Genomic DNA, 22,957 nt, shown 5'->3' on the forward strand with positions numbered 1-22,957 from the left:
CCTTGGCGTGTCGTTACTCACTAGGACTTTTCACATGACTTACTCCTGCCCCAGATTCGAACTCTAAACCTCCGGGCTTAAGTATTAGAGTTTGATTACGGTGCAACCAGTGAGATCATCTCATTGGTTGCACGTAATCATAAACCCCAATACTTAAGCCCGGAGGTTTAGAGTTCGAATCCTGGGAGGCAAAGGGTGGAAAGTCCCAGTGAGTAACGACAAGGGTCGACGACATGAGAGGTCGCCAAATGGGCCGACGACATAAGGGCCGACGGTCGACGACCCGAGGGTCGCCAAATGGGTCGCCAAATGGGCCAAGAGGGCCGGGTCGTTACAAGTGATTCTAGGTTTCAAATTTATGTTTCAATTTGTGTTTCTTTTCTTTTTCAATCTTGTGATTCGATTGTTCTTAGTGGTTAACCTAGTGTTACTATAAGGAGATTAAATATTGAATTTTTTTAAAAGGCTTTGTCGAGGCAGTGGTGAATGATCCCATACCCAAGAAGGCCAAGTGTCTCACCATGTTTGACCAGGGAACCGATTTTAGAAATAAATATTTAATCAACTTTGTAATATGGGTATGACTTGGATCAATAGTGTTAAGTTCTGCTTGCGATCTAAGTCTAAACCTTTAAAAACAGATAAGTTAAATTTGGAATCAATAATGTTAAGTTCCGTTTGTGATTCCAAGTTTAATTTCTAAAGACACATGGTAGTTAGGAAAAGGTTCAGACCTTGTACAAAATTTTTGTACAAAGGAACCAGTAGGTATTCTGAGTAGCAACCAACAATTGGTATCAGAGCTAGGGTTTGCCTCTGTGTGTTTGGTTTTCAGTATAATTATGCACATGTCATACATAATTTAGGCAGGATAATAGTATGATATGTTAACTCTGTGGTTGTAGGCTCCAACTATTATGGCTTCTGGTTATTATGTGTGATTGGACCCTTGGACATGTCAAGGAAATTTTATTGTGTGTGTATGCTTGTATTTAACTAATACAGCAGGAGATATATTAGCCCTAGGATTTTACATTTATGTTTGATCTAAACTTGATCTACATTCCCTTGTGGAATATAGGATCGATGTATGTAAAATATTATTTCTGTCGCGGATTGTATCCTTACGAGGCGTGGTGCTATTGGAGGACCAGAGGCGCAGCGGAAAAGGAAGCTCAATAGATCCGACGGCATGAACCTAGGGCTGGCAACACGCGAAGGACAGTGATGGAAAAGGCTATAATAGTTGGAAAATTAATTTCCATATTTATTGCTTTTATTTACTGTGATGTGTGTGATGTGTGCTTGCTAGGTTAAAATTCCTCACCTTAAATAACTAAGTGGGAGAGGGATTTTTAAATAGATTCCACGGTCTCTATTACTGGTTTGTAAGTGATGCAAATAAACTTGCACATTGGCTCTGAGTGCCTTCCTCCATATCGGATGAGTTTGTTTGTGGATCACTAGATCAAATTTCTATTTTGGATTATTATAGAAATTAATTAGGAACATGTGATCTTCCCCATCGGAAGGGGCACAATCTTATTTAATGGACTTAGTATCAAGTAATGGTATATACTTAGGCGCATTTAATAGTATCCTCCCCATCGGAGCCACTGTTATTATTTGTGTGACCGAAGGAAAACCAACTATTAATTTGTCATAAAGATAGGTTGACAAGATAATAAAATTAAAATCCCCTCTTACAAATGTTTGATTTTGTACGTCCACACTATCGTGGCATATAAAAGTCATGATGTTTGAGATAATTTTATTTGACAGGTTGACAAGATAATAAAATTAATGGATAAAACCCCTCTAACAAATGTTTAGATTTTGTATACGTCCACACTATCGTGGCATACAAAATTCACGGTGTTTGAGGTAATTTTATTTGTTAGGTTGACAAGATAATAAAATTAATGGGTAAACCCCCTCTTACAAATGTTTGGATTTGTATACGTCCACACTATCGTGGCATACAAAATTCACAGTGTTTTGAGGTGTTGGTTAATTTAAAATAGTATTGTTTGAGGAATCAATATTATTCTAAATTTAGAGTTCTGACCAAAAGTTATTTGTGATTCTTAGGATGACTTTCAACCCACTGACCATCATACTTCAACAGAATAGACTTACTGGACCTAATTACATAGATTGGAAAAGGAACCTGGACATTGTTCTTACTGCTGAGGGCTATAAATTTGTATTGACTGAGGCTTGCCCTGAAGCACCTACTGGTGAATCTACCCAAGAGGAGATTGAATATCATAGGAAATGGATAAAAGCTGATGAGATGGCGCGGTGTTACATTTTGGCTTCAATGTCAAATGTATTGCAACATCAGCATCAAGATTTACCAACGATTTATGATATAATCTCAAGGAACTCTTTGGTCATCAGGATAGGGCTTCTAGGCAAGAAGCCATGAGAAAGATAATGACAGCCACCATGCAAGAGGGTACTCCTGTGAGGGATCATATCCTAAAGATGATGGCTTATCTGAACGAAATACAAATCCTTGGAGGAGAAATTGATGGGGAAACCCAGATCGATATGATCCTCCAGACGCTACCTAGAAGTTTTGAGCAGTTCCGCCTGAACTATAATATGAATAAGAGGATTTATTCATTAGTGGAACTACTGACAGAACTTCAAGCAGCAGAAGGATTATTTCGTCATAATGCTCAAATTCACTATGCTGAAAATGGTTCTACTTCTAAACCGAGAGGAAAGAAGAAGAAGAAACAAGCTGGTTCAACAAAGAAAGTGAATAAATCTCAGAGTATGGGATTTAAAGCTGGAGTGAAGAAGCTGAAGGGCAAGTGCTTCATCTGCAAGCAGGCAGGACAATGGAAGGCAGACTGTCCTAGTAGGAACCAAAACAAAGGTATATCTCATACTCTAGTTGTTGAAACATGTTTAGCGGTGTTATCTACCAGCACCTGGTGTGTAGATACGGGAGCCACTGATCATGTCTGTAATTCCTTGCAGGGGTTCCAGGAAACCCGACGACTATCTGAACGAGAGATTACCGTCCACATGGGCAATGCTACTAAGGTGATAGCTGTTGCAGTGGGAGACGTCTACTTATCTTTTAGTAGAAATAGAAATTTGGTTTTAAGAAATTGTCTTTATGTACCCAGTTTTAGAAAGAATTTGATTTCAGTTTCTAAACTGTTTTTAGATGGATATTCAGTTTCTTTCAGTAATGATATAGTTATTAAAAGAAATAAAGTGATTATCTGTTCTGGTGCATTGGTTGGCAATTTATATACTTTAAATCCAATTTCTTCCACAAAGCAAAACATAGAAATTTATAATTCATCTTCTAATTCTAATAAGAGAAAAGAACCTTCGGAAATGAACCAAGCATATCTTTGCCATCTAAGGCTTGGTCATATTAACTTAAGTAGGATTTAGAGGCTTATAGCTGATGGACTTTTGAGTTCGGTAGAGTTGGAAAATTTTCCAACTTGTGAATCTTGCTTGGAAGGTAAAATGACCAAGAGGCCGTTCAAGGCTAAGGGGTATAGAGCCAAAGAAGTGTTGGAATTGGTTCATTCTGATTTGTGTGGTCCTATGTCTGTCTAGCCAAGAGGTGGTTTTGAATATTTTGTCTCTTTTATAGATGATTATTCAAGATATGGATATATTTACCTAATGCGCCGCAAGTCCGAGTGCTTTGATAAGTTCAAAGAATACAAAGCTGATGTGGAGAAACGATTAGCTAAAAGTATCAAGACACTACGATCTGATCGTGGTGGCAAATATATCTTAGGAGAGTTTAGGAATTACTTATTAGAGGCCGGGATTCAATCCCAATTGTCTGCACCTGGAACACCCCAACAAAATGGGATAGCAAAACGAAGGAATATGACTCTTATGGAGATGGTTAGATCGATGATGAGTTATTCAGAATTACCAAATTTGTTTTGGGGATATGCTCTGGAAACAGCAGTATACGTTCTGAACTTAGTACCTTCTAAATCAGTTTCTTCTACTCCCATAAAATTGTGGAATGGGCGAAAACCCAGTCTAAGACATATTCAGATTTGGGGTAGTCCAGCACATGTGCTGAAACCAGATGCTGATAAGTTAGAATCCCGTACAGAAGTTCGCGTGTTTGTAGGATATCCCAAAGGAACGAAAGGTGGTTTATTTTATAGTCCTAAAGACCAGAAGGTCATTGTTAGCACCAATGCCCAGTTTTTAGAAGAAGACTATATAATGAATCACAAGCCCAGTAGTAAAGTTGTTTTAGAAGAACTAAGAGAGGACACGTCTACTTTAGTACCAATAGTACAAGATGAAGTACCACAAGAGACTGCAACACGTGTCACACATGATACACAACCACAGACAGTGCCTCGTCGTAGTGGGAGGGTTGTAAGGCAGCCTGAGAGATTCATGTTTTTGGGAGAGTCTTCGGACTTGATCCCGGGTAAACATGAACATGATCCCGGAACATATGACGAAGCACTCCAAGATAAAGATGCAGTATCTTGGCAAAAGGCGATGAATTCAGAAATAGAGTCTATGTACTCTAATAAAGTCTGGGAGCTTGTAGAACCACCTGATGGTATAAAAGCCGTTGGATGTAAGTGGATCTACAAAAGGAAAAGAGGGACAGACGGGAAGGTAGAAACCTTCAAAGCTAGGCTTGTTGCGAAAGGGTATACTCAGAAAGAGGGAATCGATTATGAGGAAACCTTTTCACCAGTAGCAATGCTTAAGTCTATCCGGATACTCTTATCCATTGCTGCTCATATGGATTATGAGATTTGGCAAATGGATGTCAAGACAGCTTTCCTTAATGGAAGTCTTGAAGAAAACATCCATATGAAGCAACCAGAAGGGTTCATTGAAAAAGGCAAAGAGCATTTAGTGTGTAAGCTCAATCGGTCCATTTATGGACTGAAGCAAGCTTCAAGATCTTGGAACATCCGGTTTAATGAAGTAATCCAGTCATATGGATTTATTCAAAGTCCGGATGAGTCTTGTGTATATAAGAAGTGTAACGGAAACGTAGTGGTATTTCTTGTACTATACGTAGATGATATTTTGTCAATTGGCAACAATGTCAAGGTATTATCAGACGTAAGGGTATGGTTGTCCAAACAATTTGATATGAAGGACTTAGGAGAATGTGCACACATTCTTGCGATCAAAGTTATAAGGGATCGCAAGAAAAGAATGTTGTGTTTATCCCAAGCTTCATATATAGATACAATCCATGCTCGTTTTAGCATGCAGGATTCCAAGAAAGGTTTCTTACCTTTTAGGCATGGAATAACTCTATCTAAAGAGATGTCTCCAAAGACATCAAAGGAGATAGAAGACATGAAAGCAGTTCCTTATGCTTCGGCTGTAGGAAGCCTTATGTATGCAATGTTATGTACGAGACCTGATATCTGTTTTGCCGTGGGCATGGTCAATAGATATCAGAGTAACCCTGGACAAGGACATTGGACTGCGGTAAAGCATATATTAAAGTACCTGAGAAGGACTAGAGATTATATGTTAGTTTACCAAGCAGACGATTTACTCCCTGTGGGTTACACGGATTCAGATTTCCAATCAGATAGGGACAGTAGTAAGTCTACATCAGGCTATGTGTTTACTTTAGGAGGTGGAGCCATTTCATGGAGGTGTGTTAAGCAGAAATGCGTTTCGGACTCAACCATGGAAGCAGAGTATGTAGCAGCCTCTGAGGCAGCTAAAGAAGCAGTATGGCTCAGGAACTTTCTAATGGACTTAGATGTGATTCCTGGTTTGCCCAAAATTATCACAATTTATTGTGATAATAGCGGTGCAGTCGCAAACTCGAAGGAACCACGAGCTCATAAGGCAAGTAAAAATATAGAGCGCAAGTACCACCTGATAAGAGATATCGTGAAGCGAGGAGAAGTTGTCATCGCCAAGATTGCATCAGTGGATAACATGGCAGATCCTTTCACTAAGGCCCTTCCGGCGAAAGCTTTCGATCGGCATGTGGAGGGAATGAGAATCAGATGTATGGTAGAAGATATGGCAGCTTAGTCATTAGTATAAGTGGGAGATTGTTGGAGTGTATACTGAAAGCCTAAGCTTTGTAAACATTCATTATGAATAAAGAATCACATTTGGTCAAATTGTCTACATTTAGTTGTAGTTGTTCAATTAATTTATATTGTAGATAATATAGTATGTGGTGTCACATACAGAAGATGATATTATCAGTACCTTATAAATTATAAACAGTAGCTCACGACCAAAATGGAAAGGAACAAATCATTAGAAGGTCGTAGTGTAATTAGGTATCAGTTTAACTTGACTGTATAATTACACTAGTACACTCAGAGTGTATTGAGTAGGACCATTTGAGGTCGTTTCTTTTATACTGACATTATAAAGAAACAAAGACCTCGGTTATTATGGAAGTGTGTGTTCTTAATCCTAATATAATAACAAGCACATATATTTGATATTTATTTCTTTAATTTATCAATGGGTGAGATTTAGTTCGATGAATCAATAAGCCCGATAAATTGGGAAATGGTATCACTTATAGTGTGTGTTGTTGATTATAGAAGGAAACTGTGTCCTAGAGATACTAGGTTGATAATGTCCTCAAGAGGAGCTCATAAGGATTGTCATGTTAAACCCTGCAGGTGGACTTAGTCCGACATGATAATAAGGTTGAGTGGTACTACTCTTGGACTAAGATATTAATTAAATGAGTTGTCAGTAACTCACTTAATTAGTGGACATTCGATATCTTAAACACAGGAAGACTAACACACTCATAATAAGAAGGAGCCCAAAAAAATGTAATTTGGGATTGGTGCGGTAGTTCAATAATAGTTCTCTAGTGAAATGAATTATTATTGATAAAATTAAGTTGTGTGTTAAGGGCACGGGATGCTTAATTTTATCGGGAGACCAAAACCAATTCCTCCTCTCGGTCCCTATCGTAGCCTCTTATTTATAGAGTACTATACCCACCTATACCCACCTTCTATACCCACCAATAGGGGGCCGGCCAAGCTAGCTTGGGAACCAAGCTAGGGCCGGCCTAGGTATAAAATTGGGTGGTCGGCCCTAGCTTGAACCCAAGCTAGTGGGGGCCGGCCAAATTAAATTAAAAAAGAAATTTAATTTTAATTTTTATTATGTGGAAGATATAATTTATTAAAGAGAATTAAAATTAAAATATCTCTCTTGTAAAAGATCTACAAAAGATTAAAGAAAGAGATTAGATCTCTTTCCTTATTTGTAGATTGGTGAGATATTTTATTTTCTCTTTAAAAATTATTCACATGTTGTAAAATTAAAATTATGGAAATTTCTTTTTATCAACCATGAAGAGATTCTTGTAGAGAAATTTTAATTTTAAAATTTCCGGAAACAAATTAGGAAGTTTTAATTGTTGATTGAAACTTGTCCAATTTGTTCTTCATGATATGGCCGGCCACTTGAATTTAATTGGGGAAATTTTATTTTATTTTTCTCAATTAAATCATGTCAAGGAAATTAAGGAAATTTTATTCTAATTAAATTTCCTAATTTGCCTTGGCCAAGGAATATAAAAGAAGGGGTGAGGGTGCCTTCATGAGACACAACTTCTATTATTTCTCTCCCTCTTTTGTTCCTTGGTGTGGCCGGCCATCCTTTCCCTCTCTTCCTCTTGTGGTGGCCGAACCTCTCTCTTCCCTTGGAGCTCTTGTGGTGGCCGGATACTACTTGGAGAAGAAGAAGAAGAAGGAGAGAAAGCTAGCATCTCTTGGAGCTTGGTTAGTGTTTTGATTTTCTTCCTTGGTGAAGCTTCTTTCTTTGTGGCCGAACCTAGCTAGGAGGAGAAGAAGGTGGTTGGTGGTTTCTCATCTCGGTAGATCGTTGCCCACACAACGTCCGAGGTTAGAAGAGGAATACGGTAGAAGATCAAGAGGTCTTTCTAGAAGGTATAACTAGTAGTTTTTCCTTTTCCGCATCATACTAGTTATTTATGGAAATAATACCAAATACAAGAGGTTTACGATTCTAGTATTTCGAATATATTTTTCGAAGTTGTGTTCTTTTGTTTTATTTTTCTTTGTGATTTGATTGTTCTTTTCGGTTAACCTAAAGTTATTTTAGGAAATTAAATATTAGATTTCTATAAAAAGTTTTGTCTAGTCAGTGGTGGTTGCTCCCATATCCAAGAAGGCCATGTGCCTCGCCATGTCAGTACTGGGAACTAATTATGGAAATTAATATTTAATGGAATTAATAACTTAAGGTGATTTGGGTCGAACGTGTTAAGTTCCGCAGGAGACCCAAGTCAAAACCTAAAAGAATGAATAGATTAAGTTTTGGATCAAACGTGTTAAGTTCCGCAGGCGATCCAAAATTTAATTTAAAAGAACACATGGTAGCTAGGAAAAGGTTCAGACCTTTGTACAAAATTTTTATACAGTGGAACCTCTAGGTTTTCCGAGTAGCAACCAACACTGGGAACGCCCTTCGAGCTCCCGATCAGCTAGCACTCTCCTCGCATGAAGATCAGATGACGCATTCTGGAATTTGCGTCACTCGATCGATTGATCAGCTCAATTCGAGTGCAATGGATGAAGTGGAAATCAGAATGAAATCGGAAGCTTCTGGGAACGCCCTTCGAGCTCCGTTGGCTAATGGACATCACAGATCTTGGGGAATGCCCTCTAATCTGGATTGCAGAAAGGAGAAATAAAACTTCGACTCACGAACTAGGGAACGCCCTCTGCTGCTTTCTGACCTCGGACGACGAACACCGATGGCTAGGAGATCGTCAGCGATGAAGAAGATTAGCTCACAGATCTGGAAGTGGAACAAGAGTTGCGGAACGAAGATGAACAATGCCGCAATGTCGCGAGGATGCCTGAGCTCGTCGAAGCCACTGTAACTTTTCGCTATTTAAACCTCTCCCAATCTGATCGGACGATCCAGATTAATTCAGGTCTTGATCAACGGCTAGAACGTCTTGGATTTAAATCAAAATTTCTGGATCTTCATTAACGGATGATATCTGCATCCTCATTAGGTTGGATAGCTCGGATCTTCAATGGATAGTTTAGATCTGCTCCGATCTTGGATGAACGGTCCAAATCGCTTCAAGGCATGATCATCTCGTTTAGCCCTAAATTTGACCCCAAATGTAGTCTGATCTGATCGGGTCCATGACCCTTTTGATGCCTACAAAGAATATGTCAACTATTAGCATCAAATACCATGATTATTGGCTAATTTGCAATTAAGTCCAAGATCAAATGTAATTATGAAATATGATGTAAATATGAGCTCAATATATGAAAAGATCATTAAAAACTTACATTATGAATCAAGATAATGTAGCAAAATTATGGTTATCAAATCCCCTACACTTAGTTTTGGAAGTCCTGTGCAAGTAAAGAAAACCTAAAAAATCATCTCCACAATAATTCCCTAGCAATACCTAGAAGATAGTAAAAGAAATTTAACTAAGGTCATCTAAAAGATCACAAACAATCATGAATACAATCCAAACAATAATTAGTAGGTATGGTAGTTTCAATCCAATTGAAAAATTAAGCAAGTTGCAATCTCACAAGGTATTCACTTATTCTATCTCTCACACTAAAACATGCATATAAGTGGAGCTCACTCAATGTCACTCACAATATTTCACTACCATAAGCTTGTTTATTTTCTACTTCTACACCACTATAAACCATAGCATACATGAATCAAAAGGATTTTATTAAGAACTGAAATGAAAAAAAGAAGAACCATTAAGGTGAATGAAATAGTTAAAAGGAAAGAATTTAATGAAGAAAATGAGAAGATGAGAGTATTAGAGGAATATACTTGATGAGTTGACTATTTTGATGTGAAAAGAGATGAATACCATTTGTCGTTACCAATTCAAAATATCAAGCTAAACTCTCCTTCAATTTGATGGCTAATATAGAATCTTGATACTCTATCTCCACATTTGATACTCTTTGTCTTGTCACTATTTTTTTTCTTACTATTTTTTTCCACTTCAAAACTGCTTTTACACTTCAATTCCAGCACTAGAAACTAAAACAATCTCTCATCAACTTATGAAGAAGAATTCCCTCCCCCACACTTAAAACATTGCCCATCTTGGACAATGAAACATATCATAGATTCAAACAAAACAATCAAATTTTCAAGGTTCTGCTCTACTTCTTTTAGTGTAGTTTGCTTTGCACACATCAGATGGTTTCAATGTTTCCAAGTTCAGTAACTCAACTTAAGAAGTTCAGAAAAATGCAACTAACCAATTCCAACAACTTCTGTATTCTGCATTTCCAGTAAGCTTAAGAAAGTTACTGCTGATCAAAATCCACACTTTTTTCTTTCACCTCAGAACTCATCTCCAACGTTACCACATTTTAATTTCCAACATTTCAGTACAACATTTCTTTCTCAATTCTTGTAATATCATTATGATTAGATTGCTTTCTTTGAAAATAGCTAATCCAACAATTTTGAAGCTGCTGAATTCCAAGCTCTGCTGTCCATCTCTGATCCATAACTCTTTAGACAACTGGTGTAGTTGCTGTGAAGAATTTAGTCTCTCCAGCAGATTCCAATTGCAGCAATTTCATAATCTCCAAAGAAAACACAATTTAATTCAATCACAATTATAGAAGACTTGAAAATTCGAACTCCATACATTACAGATTCCAATTCCATTACTGGTTTCTGTAAAGGAGTTTCAAATTCCAAATTCTGCACTATTCAATTCTTGTAATTTCTGCATTCAAGGTTACTAATAATCTTCAAGTTCAAGTTTCTTCATTCAATTTTCCAATGATTTTTCTACAAATTTTCTTCACTCTAGCTTAAACAAAGTTAATACAAATCTGAAGTTCAGCCTAATTGTTGAATTCAGAATTTACATCAAACCTTTTAATTTCAATTCCTGATTTCTGAATTCCTGCACAATATTCTTTTAACTGGTACAATATCATTTGTCTTTTCACATTATCAAATTTCCATTGAACTTCACTTTTTACTTGTCACTAGCTCCTCATTCCGATTTGAATCTGATACAAACTCCCACTTGGTACTTAAGTTCCTGTCTCTGAAATTTCCAGCAATTAACTGATTTCACTTCCTTACACAACTCATTGTACAACTTTCCTCAAGAGCTTTGCACACCATTGTTACTAAGAATACATTAAAACTCACCACTTGAAGAGCTAATGGATTCTTAACATAACATATCACAATTCTAGAATCCAAATTTTGTTGCTAAATTTGTTTCCCTTTCTGTTTCTACAACTAACATCTCCTTTTGATTTCTATCTGCTGATATTCAAAGCTAAAATGTGGATTTTGCACCAAACAGAATTTCATTTTTCAAGTTTTTCTTCAACAGATTTCTTCAAAGATACAACAATTCATCTCCAGTAACCAGTAAATTCAGTTTGCCTTATAGATGTACATCATTTCCAGAAACATATTCAATGAAATTCAAGAATTAAGACTGATTTTCTGATTCATGTCCTTAAATTTCAGAACTGGAAATTGAATTCAATGGAGTCTGATTTAGGTGGAGAAGTAAACAAGTTTGGTGTCAAATCAATAGCCACAGATTTATTCAATTCTGCACCTTCAAACTTTGTAAGGTTCTGATTTCATATGGTATAGTTTGAGTTCTGAAATTTTTAGAACTTTCAGAAAATTGAAAAGATCACAAAATCTCTAAAATCCTGATATCTAAGTCTCCATTTCTGAACATTACAGCTTCTAACAGATTTCCAATAGTAATGATTAGGATTCAAAAATTTGGACGAAAGAATCAGCTTCAAATGAGTTCAAGAAGTCTTTTTCAGGATGTCAGATTTAAACTTAAAAACTTTCTGCATTACAGATATTTCAACTCACTGAATTCAGCTCTGAAGTACAGCTGATTCTACATTCTGAATTCTGGGAAACCATTATCAATGAGAAGATAAGAAGTTAACTTTAGTTTATTCATGTTCAGAGTACTACATAAAGAAATGATACTCCACAGATTGGAATTAGCACACAACAGAATTTCCAATTCAAAATTCAAAACTCAGATTCAAAGTTCTGAAATATCTCAAAAATTTTAGTGGAACCAACAATTAAGCAGATACAACATTCACTAATAGCTGGTTTTCTTTATAGCAATGTTTGATTTTGTTCTTGAATAAGAATAGGAAGTAGATGACACCATCTCCATAGTCCAGAATCACCAGGAAATCAGCACTTAAGATTGTCATTTGGCAGTGCATATTCTGAAACTTGAAATTGATTTATGCAAACAGATTCTCATTTTTTTCTGCTCTGTGTAAATCTCCTTCAAATTTCATTTATTTCCTAAACCTCTTGAGAATTGCATCATCTGCTCATAGATTAGAAACTGAAACAAAGTTTATAAACATTCACAACAGCTTGATCAGAGAATTCAAAGCTGTATTATAAATTCTACACTCAATTTTAGAATTGATAACTCAAAGACAACTCATTTTAAGTCATAAAAGATCTAGCTTGAGAGGATATCTCATTTAGCATTGAATTGTGGATTTCTGAACCTTATTTTTAGAGTCTGGGATTCAAGAAGATCTTGGATGAATTCAAGAGGAGTTAAACTTGGAAACAAGAATCATTTAGCATTGCATTAATATAGAATTGAATTCACCTTCAAAACCTATATTTACCATATGAATTTCATTAATTTAGGTTCTCTTTCAGCAGTTCCAGTTCTGTTTCTCAATGTTTGAAAAGTTAACGTCAACAATTTGATTCAGTTGTAGTTTCCAAATTTCAGGAGTTGAGTTGATTTGTTGATGTTCAAAGGTAGCATATGGATTTGGCACACATAAACAAACTCTGCTCTTCTCTATTATTGCAGTTTCCCTTTTCCAGGAAGCAGTTTATTTTGATGTTAATTTCAGATCTAAGCTTCTCCAATTCAGAATTTCAAAAACCCTCCTTCTAGCTCCAAGAAATTAAATTCAGAATTCAAAAGTAACACTGATTTCTGAACAATTAAGGTCGCTTTTGGTAAACAACTTTAATAAGAATTGATACATAAACTTAGACAATTGTTTCTGAATCTGGAAATACAGCAATATAACAATTTACAGCCCTCAACAGGTTCATCATTTACTTTTTATTGTCATCCAAATGTTGAAAGTTTTGATGTTGCCCTTTAAAGAAGAGTTGTAACATCAAATGACACTACAAGATGGGCACTCCAAATTAATTCAATCACCATCCAAACCTTCAATCACTAGCTTGGCACAGAATAGTTGTTTTGCTCACAAATCGGTTGGAATCTACTCACAATTTTTTCTTCCAACACTGCATCAAAGATCAAGTAGGAACCTCTATGAACCATCAAGAATATTCAATCCCCCACACTTAAAACTTTGACCATCTTACAAAATCTAACTCGTCAAGAATTCAACCAAAACTCTCAATAAAATAGATCAAGCAAAGGTAATAAAAGGTTAGAATGCAAGAGGAAAATGTTTTAAGAGAATTGTGGGAAGAAGGAATTAGAAATTATGAGGGAACAAGAATAAAAACTATCCTTCATTTCCATGCATACATATGCTATTGTGACTTTGAAAAGAAGCAAAGCAAGTTCTAGAGTTCAATTGCTATGAGTGCAAGCCATACAAAGATATAGTAGTATTTAGGCTTAAAGTGGTCCTCTCTAGGCAATTTTCATGCAATCAAGCTCAATTGATTAAAATAAAATCCATCGCCAAACTAACCGATATCATGTAAGTAAAGCATCCAATCATGTCAAATGACCTAAAATTTGATGATCAAATTTAAGAAAATTTTACCATCTTAAAAATATTACTAGAAAATTCCCATGAAGAAGTTATTCAAAATGAAATGCTATGTATACTAGACAAAATGCAAAGTATAGAAGCAAAATGCAAATGTAAGTATGAAACTAAGGAAAGTTGTAACAAAAAGAATTTATTAAACACAAAGCATGAATTAAAATGCAAAAGAAAGTGAAATTGGAACCAACTCCCCTTTAATTCCCGGTGGTTGAAGAAGATTTAGAAGAAGAATCCACGCCGGTAGCGGAGTAATTGTGGTTCCACTTAAATTCTTTTTATTTATCATTTTTTCCCTTGAAAATTCTCTCTAGAGGTCGAAGACGGTTTAGATCAAGCATCTACTCCGGAAGCTTGTATTCTCCTACAACATCATTAAAAGAAAACACCTCCCATATGCATATGGGATAAGAAGAGAATAGGAGAATATTAATGTGAGTAGAAAATATATCAAAAAATGAATCACATCTAATAAAATCAATGAATGATACCTCTATTAAATTTTCTAATGTATCACAAGAAATACTCACCTTATCATGTTGAAAGGTACCTAGAGTGGTGATTGTTACCTCCTTTTCATCAAGTGATGGTTCAAGGTCTGGTTCTGGTGAATGTACAATTTCATGTAGTGATTCTTGGGTACTTGGCTCCATAGCACAAGTCCCTACACTTACATCCTCTATTCTTGGTGATTCTTGAGGTAATGCTTCCAGTAAACAATCCCCTACACTTAAAACATCTTCTGTATTTGTATCTGCATCATTCACAATATCTAAAGCAATACTATTAGTAGAATTAGAAATTTGAACAACTACATCATCATCACGAATAAAACTAGAAAAATCTTGTGAATAAATGGAAGTAGGGTCAGGCCTGACAGAATCTCTACTTTCCATCTCCCCACTGGAGTTTTGTGCTTGTAGCTGATTGATGGATGATGAAATTTGATCTAACTGATTTTGAATATTCTGTATCCTTGAGAATTGTTGCTCTTGATGCTCTCTCATTTGTTGCATAATCTCCTTGACTCTCGATGTTGACTCTTCAATTTGAGGATCGTTTTGTTGAAAAGGATGTGACATAAAAGATGTTGAAACCTCTTAAAATTCATATGAATTTTGGTAGGTTGGATATGACTCAATAAATGGTCCTTGTGCATTTTCATACTCAGGCTGAAAACACTGATTCTCAATTACACCTCCAAAATTCTGAAAACATAGATCCATGCTATAGAAATCTCTTGTTCTTAAACTACAACACCAACACTCAATGTTAGAAGACTCAAGAGCATAAAGTTTCAAACACATAAATATATGAACATTAAAAAACTTGGCAATTCAAAAATAACCAACATGAAAATACAAAAAGAAATAAGAAATCAAATCAAGAAAGATGCTAACACAATAAACCAATCAATGCTCAATCTAAAATAAACACACACTACTAGTTATTGTCCCCGGCAACGGTGCCAAAATTTGGTGGTCGTCGTTTTGCATGTCACTAGGCGCTCCAAATTAATAAATATTGGTAACTCAACTAAACCAAAGTTAATACGTGTAGTAAGGAATCCCAAGTCGTATTTTACCAAGGATAACTAGTGAGTGTGTGAGCGCTCTAGAATTGATTCAAATTGAATTCTTACATCAACAAGGTCCGTATGGAATTTCCACTTGATTCACATCACAAATTGAACTTGTGTAATAAAATCAAGAATAGAATCAGAGAAGGGTTATTCTCTTCTATACATGATCCAATTTCTTCTCACCAAGTTAGTTTCAACTAAATTTGGATTCCTCCATTCAGTAACAATAGATACAATCATCAAACAAACTTGTAGAAGCCAAAATAGCATTCCACTCACATTCATAATCAAATTCAACAATTAAACTCAAATGCTCAAACCAAATAATGTTGAATAGAAGTAACAATCAAAAGCTCAAGTTAAGAATTCAACATTTAAGCAAGATCACAGTCACAAAGATTGATTATATAGAGCAAGGAATTGCTAACTAATTAACCTAACCTACAAACAAGCAGTAAACAGAACTTCAAATTCATAACAGAACATAGATGATTTGCAAAGGTTCAATAAGGTCGGAATTGCAAGCAAGAAATCAGATCTGATGATTTGAGCAAATTCACTGAAAAGAAAATTAACTAAATTGCAAAAGAAATAAACGTTCACACAAACTTAGATCCATGCCAAAGCTTCTCCACTATGCTATAAAAACAGAGATGAATCAGGGAATGCCCATCAAGCATTCACTGGCGAAGAACCAAGCATTCCAGCTAATGCAAGCTTACGATCATAGCTTTTGGGAACGCCCTTCGAGCTCCCGATCATCTAGCACTCTCCTCACACGAAGATCAGATGCCGCATTCTGGAATTTGTGTCACTCGATCGATTGATCAACTCAATTCGAGTGCAGTGGATGAAGTGGAAATCAGAATGAAATCGGAAGCTTCTGGGAACGCCCTTCGAGCTCCGTTGGCTAATGGACATCACAGATCTTGGGGAACGCCCTCTAATCTGGATTGTGGAAAGGATAAATAGAACTTCAACTCGCAGACTAGGGAACGCCCTTTGCTGCTTTCTGACCTTGGACGACGAACACCGATGGCTAGGAGATCGTCAGCGATGAAGAAGATTAGCTCACGGATCTGGAAGTGGAACAAGAGCTGTGGAACGAAGATGAACAATGCCGCAATGTCACGAGGATGCCTGAGCTCGTCGAAGCCACTGTAGCTTCTCGCTATTTAAACCTCTCCCAATCTGATCGAACGATCCAGATTAATTCAGGTCTTGATCAATGGCTAGAACGTCTTGTATTTAGATCAAAATTTCTGGATCTTCATCAACGGATGATATCTGCATCCTCATTAGGTTGGATGGCTCAGATCTTCTATGCATAGTTTAGATTTGCTCTGATCTTGGATGAACGATCCAAATCGCTTCAAGGCATGATCATCTCGTTTAGCCCTAAATTTGACCCCAAATGTAGTCTGATCTGATCGGGTCCATGACCCTTTTGATGCCTACAAAGAATATGTCAACTATTAGCATCAAATACCATGATTATTGGCTAATTTGTAATTAAGTCCAAGATGAAATGCAATTATGAAATATGATGTAAATATGAGCTCAATCTATGAAAAGATCATTAAAAACTTACATTATGAATCAAGATAATGTAGCAAAATTATGGTTATCAAATCCCCCACACTTAATCTTAGTTTCAACTAAATTTGGATTCCTCCATTCAGTAACAATAGATACAATCACCAAACAAACTTGTAGAAGCCAAAATAGCATTCCACTCACATTCATAATCAAATTCAACAATTAAACTCAAATGCTCAAACCAAATAATGCTGAATAAAAGTAACAATCAAAAGCTCAAGTTAAGAATTCAACATTTAAGCAAGATCACAGTCGCAAAGATTGATTGTATAGAGCAAGGAATTGCTAACTGATTAACCTAACCTTCAAACAAGAAGTAAACAGAACTTCAAATTCATAACAGAACATAGATGATTTGTAAAGGTTCAATAAGGTCGGAATTGCAAGCAAGAAATTAGATCTGATGATCTGAGCAAATTCACTGAAAAGAAAATTAACTAAATTGCAAAAGAAATAAATGTTCACACTAACTCAGATCCATGCCAAAGCTTCTCCACTCTGCTGTAAAAATAGAGATGAATCAGGGAACACCCGTCAAGCATTCACTGGCGAAGAACCAAGCATTCCAGCTAATGGAAGCTTACGATCACAGCTTCTGGGAACGCCCTTCGAGCTCCCGATCAGCTAGCACTCTCCTCGCATGAAGATTAAATGCCGTGTTCTAGAATTTGCGTCACTCGATCGATTGATCAGCTCGATTAAAGTGCAGTGGATGAAGTGGAAATCAAAATGAAATCGGAAGCATATGGGAACGCCCTTCGAGCTCCGTTGGCTAATGGACATCACAGATCTTGGGGAACGCCCTCTAATCTGGATTGCAGAAAGGAGAAATAAAACTTCGACTCACAGACTAGGGAACACCGTCTGCCGCTTTCTGACCTCGAACGACGAACACCGATGGCTAGGAGATCACTGGCGATGAAGAATATTAGCTCACGGATCTGGAAGTGGAACGAGAGCTGCGGAATGAAGATGAACAATGCCATAATGTCACATGGATGCCCGAGCTCGTCGAAGCCACTGTAGCTTCTCGCTATTTAAACCTCTCCCAATCTGATTGGACCATCCAGATTAATTCAGGTCTTGATCAACGGCTAGAACATCTTGGATTTAGATCAAAATTTTTGGATCTTCATCAACGGATGAGATCTGCATCCTCATTAGGTTGGATGACTCGGATCTTCAATGGATAGCTTAGATCTACTTTGATCTTGGATAAACGGTCCAAATCGCTTCAAGGCATGATCATCTCATTTAGCCCTAAATTTGACCCCAAATGTGGTCTGATCTGATTGGGTCTATGACCCTTTTGATGCCTACAAAGAATATGTCAACTATTAGCATCAAATACCATGATTATTGGCTAATTTGTAATTAAGTCCAAGATCAAATGTTATTATGAAATATGATGTAAATATGAGCTCAATCTATGAAAAGATCATTAAAAACTTGCATTATGAATCAAGATAATATAGCAAAATTATGGTTATCATAGGACATACCCTGCTTTATTGTGTACTGGACTACTTTTTTGCCATACCTGACATGTGTACCTAGATCATTTTATTTAATCCATTTACCTTTTGGTACATACTTTATGGAGGTGGATATGGTCAGGATTTACATGCTTAGTAGTGGCATGCACCATCTTACATGATTGCATGCTGAGTGATTGTCGGCTCCATTATTGTTGAGCACATCGCCAATTACATGGATCTGCAAACACAACCACTCATGGGTTAGTGGTATATCAAGCAGTGTGTGTTGTAATAGGTTGCTCTGTTAAGGGCTCCGCTGGCCCGCTCATGCGTAGTGGTGACGCAGCGTGGTAGCAGGATAGGGATCCCTCCTCTGGACTAGCTCAGGGAGATGAGAGCATTGAGCTCCCCTACTCTATTTGGGGTAGGAGGATAGGTGTACTCCGATAGTATCCTATCCACTCAGTCACTTAGGAGTAGTGATGGCAGAGTGCACAATTGTCAAAGCCCTACCCACTCAGTCTCACCATCACATGTGAGATGGCTGATTGGCGTCAGGGGTGACTAGGACATTTTGCATTATATGCATGGATTGCATTTATTGCTTGTGATTGCTGCATATTAGATGCTGTATTTTTGGTGGTTGCATATGATTGACATCGACCTTTATGTCAGAATAGGAGGCCCTGGTGAGTACAGTTTCTTTTGTCTTTCAGTTTTGCATTTCTAGTTATTTTCCAGGAGACTGTAACGCATGTTTATTATTATTGGTTATATTGTACTATGCATGTCAGCTTGGTATCCGCTGAGTTTTTAGACTCACCCCGTGATTTCATTTTCCTATTTCAGGTTGAAGCTGTCAGGAGATTCCAGCCGCTAGTCCCCACTTCGAGTCGTGACGATTTTCTATTTTTGGACTTTTAGTTTCTTTGTTATGTTCCTACATACTTGTGATGTGTGGTTGTACTCGAGGATTTTTATATCGTGTTTTGGTCTACTACCTTTGATTTTTCGCTGTGAAGGTTTTGCGTTGTGTTGTGTTTTCTGTGTTATAAACTGCGTGGTTGTGTAGTCAGTCGGAGGCTGATTTATTATTAACTGCATGAATTGTTTACATATTGTATTGTATATGTTCCGGATGTGTTGGCCGAGGATTGAGAGGCCCTGATGGCTTTTAGTTAAGTTTCAGATTATCACCCATACAAGGAAGATGTTGCCGAAGTTTTGTCGGTAGCTAGGGACTCCCCCGAGGCGTGACAATTTATTTGGTATCAGAGCACAATTTGCGAGTTTTACGAGTTAATCTGATACCAATTTATTTTGTATCAGAGCCCAGGTTTTTGCGAGTTAACTTGGGTATTTTCAAATTTGTACGAATTTCTGTCAATTTTCTTGTTTCAAAATTCCGAAGTATTATTTGACCTCATCAAGGAAAGGTCATTTTGGGGACTAGACAGTGACGAAACATCTCCAGGCGGCAAATAAGTAAAATATTTAATTTTATAATTTTGGTACTATATTAATACCTGGGTAATAATGTAACAGATATAAAGCGTAATACACGTGTTCTCACTCTGAGACGTGGTGCAGGACGACCACGCAAGAGGACATTGGAATCCCTGGCGACGGAGTCACTAGAGATGTCTGCTGGGGTCGAGCCTGTCGGTCAGGGACAGATCCCACAGGGTACTACGGGCGTGTCGAGCTCTCAAACTCCGATAGTTTCAGAAGTATCTACCTTGACTGTACCCACCATACCTACCCCTACAGTATTCACGGTGCCACCAGCGGTACCACCTATGGCATACCCAACACCTCCTCCAGCCGTGCCTACTGCGTACCCGACACCACTGCCACATGTTCCTACTACGTACCCAGCACCACCACTACTTGTGCCTACTACGCACTCGGTACCACTGTCACCTGTGCCTGCTACTGCATACTCGACACCCGCACTAGCAATACCAGTTGCTCCTTATTCGGTACCACCACCTATGGTGCCTCCAGTCTCTCTTGCCTATATTTTGCCTGCAGTGCCACCAACGGTACCTGCCCCAGCTTATGCAGCAGCACGAGGGGTACCTTCCCTGGCCTATCCAATGGTACCCCTTGTAGTACCGACTCTAGTGGTTCCACCAGTTCCCACAGCGATCCCTACACACCTTACCGATATAATTGCGGCATGAGCTCGGATCCCAACTTTGGCAGAGTAGATGAAAAGCTGATTCATGCTATTCTATAGGGGATCCTGACTCATGGACTGATCGCAGATATCCTTGATGGTATCTAGGGATTTATGACCCACAGTGATACAAGGTGGTGTTAGATGATTAACAACTAGGAAATTTCACCTTCACCAAGTGAAAATATTTTATGATGATTTATGAGGAGCAGAGCGTCGATCGACAATTATGTTGGTTAGCTATTTGTTGATAGTACTTCTCTACCCTTGTGGGCATTGCTCGTCACTAGAGATTACTGAACCTCAGGTGGAGCAATCGTAGTATGATGTGTTCTGAGGCAATGGTTGGTTGACTCAACTAGCATTGTCTCCATAAGTAGCTCAAGACTTTGACAACATGATCATTCATTAAAGGTCTTGAAGTCTATATGTTAGATCAGGGTGTTCGATATTTTATCGACATTTGTTAGAAGATATTTACGGGTATGATTATGAGAGTTGTGGTGATATTCTTTGATGGGTAGACTCTTAGTCAGAAGGTTGAGTGACCTTTTTAAATTTGGATTATGATTCTTTTATTGTGGATATCTGAGTATCTAAAGGACGGGATTGACATACTCATTAGATATTTTGGAGAGGATTAGTAGAGTTTTTGTACTCATCTTTTGGATTGATTGTATCTCTACTACTTGGAGAGTTGTTGATTATTGATCAGGAAGTTAAGGGATATCCTTTGGACTTTAGTAGTCATATATTATAGGTAGGATGAAGATATATGTCTACATCTTGATAGTACACCATAATGAGAATTGGTCACTGGAAAATTATCAGGTATGATTGATGTTGAGGATGGTTTGAGATCGATGGATATTGTGAGATCAGATATTGTAATATGTTGATTTCTAAGGATTTATTGGATTAAATGTTGTGTTATGTGATTGTCTGATGATCTATTAGTGGATATTTGTTTCGATGATCTATTAGTGGATATTTATTTTGATGATCTATTATTTGGGTTTGTCGTTGATGGTGACAGAGTGAGTGTCGTGTGGGATATTTATACATTTGGTGATATGTAGTTGGTGATCAGATTACAGATTCATTGCTAGTAATCTTATGGTTGAGTATGCCTTATATATAGACATTATGAGTTTTTGGTAATGTCATTTGGACTTACCAATACTCCAGTAGTATTTATGGATTTGATGAACCACGTCTTCCAAGAGTATCTAGATCTATTAGTTATCGTCTTCATCGACAACATTTTGATCTACTCGCGTTCCGAGGAGAAACATATACAACATCTTCGCATAGTCTTGGAGACTCTTCGACAACATCGACTATATACGAAGTTCAGCAAGTGTGCTTTTTAGCTATCCTTAGTCGGTGTTCTATGACACGTGGTTTCTAGCCGAGGTATTGGAGTAGATCCTCAGAAGATCGAGGATGTCACCAGCTAGGAACAGTCGAAAATCAGTTCAGGAGATCCGCAATTCATAGGATTGGCTGGATATTATAGATGGTTCATTGAGGATTTTTCTCGCATTGCTATGTCGCTGGCATGCTTGACCAGGAAAGGCGTGAAGTTTATGTGGTCAGAAGCCTGCGAGACCAGCTCCCAGGAGCTGAGACGTAGATTAGTGTCAACACTAGTTCTAGGTTTACCTTTTGGAGAGGACGGATTCGTACTCTACACCGACGCTTCTCTATAGGGTTTGAACGCTGTTTTGATGCAGCACGGTAGGGTAGTCACCTATGCTTCTCGTCAGTTGAAGGAGCATGAGAAGAACTACCCAATACATGATATGGAGTTGGTCGCCATTATATTTGCTTTGAAGAATTGGTGGCATCATCTGTATGGTATTACATTTGAGATTCTTATTGATCATAAGAGTCTCAAATATCTTTTCACTTAGAAGGAATTCAATCTTCGACAGAGGAGATGGATGGAGTTCCTGAAAGATTATGACTGCACCATTAGCTACCACCCAGGGAAAGCTAATGTGGTTTGTCGATGCACTTAGTTGAAAGTCCAGAGGGACTTTAGCTTGCCACCAAGTTTTAGTCACGGACTTGATTCAGGGTTTCTCTGAGTTGAGCCTTGAGGAGCAGGGACAGATGGAGCAGGGTATTCAGGTTACCATGGTTACTCAGTTGTCAATCAGGACTAGGATCTGAGAGGCTCAGGCCGATGATCAGTGCTTACAGTACATTGGCAGCCAGATAGCTTCCGGGTAGCAGACCGAGTTTACCCGAGATGATAAGGGCATTATTA

The 22,957-nt window shown here is 37.6% G+C and overlaps 1 protein-coding gene and 1 long non-coding RNA gene across 2 annotated transcripts in view; both read left to right on the forward strand.

Moving 5' to 3' along the window:
- Positions 1-19,567, forward strand: part of LOC121994019 — a 76,786-nt gene extending 57,219 nt beyond the window's left edge. The window contains exon 3 of the long non-coding RNA XR_006115539.1: positions 19,350-19,567. This is a non-coding gene — a long non-coding RNA (uncharacterized LOC121994019). The remainder of the gene's footprint in view (positions 1-19,349) is intronic.
- Positions 19,568-20,140: 573 nt separating this feature from the next.
- LOC121994863 (proline-rich receptor-like protein kinase PERK2) lies at positions 20,141-20,686 on the forward strand. Its single transcript, XM_042548757.1, has one exon. It carries the CDS (start codon positions 20,141-20,143, stop codon positions 20,684-20,686), a length of 546 nt encoding a protein of 181 aa, XP_042404691.1.
- Positions 20,687-22,957: the final 2,271 nt, after the last annotated feature.

The sequence above is a fragment of the Zingiber officinale genome, chromosome 6A (assembly GCF_018446385.1).
Source record: "Zingiber officinale cultivar Zhangliang chromosome 6A, Zo_v1.1, whole genome shotgun sequence".
Classification (NCBI taxonomy): Eukaryota; Viridiplantae; Streptophyta; class Magnoliopsida; order Zingiberales; family Zingiberaceae; genus Zingiber; species Zingiber officinale.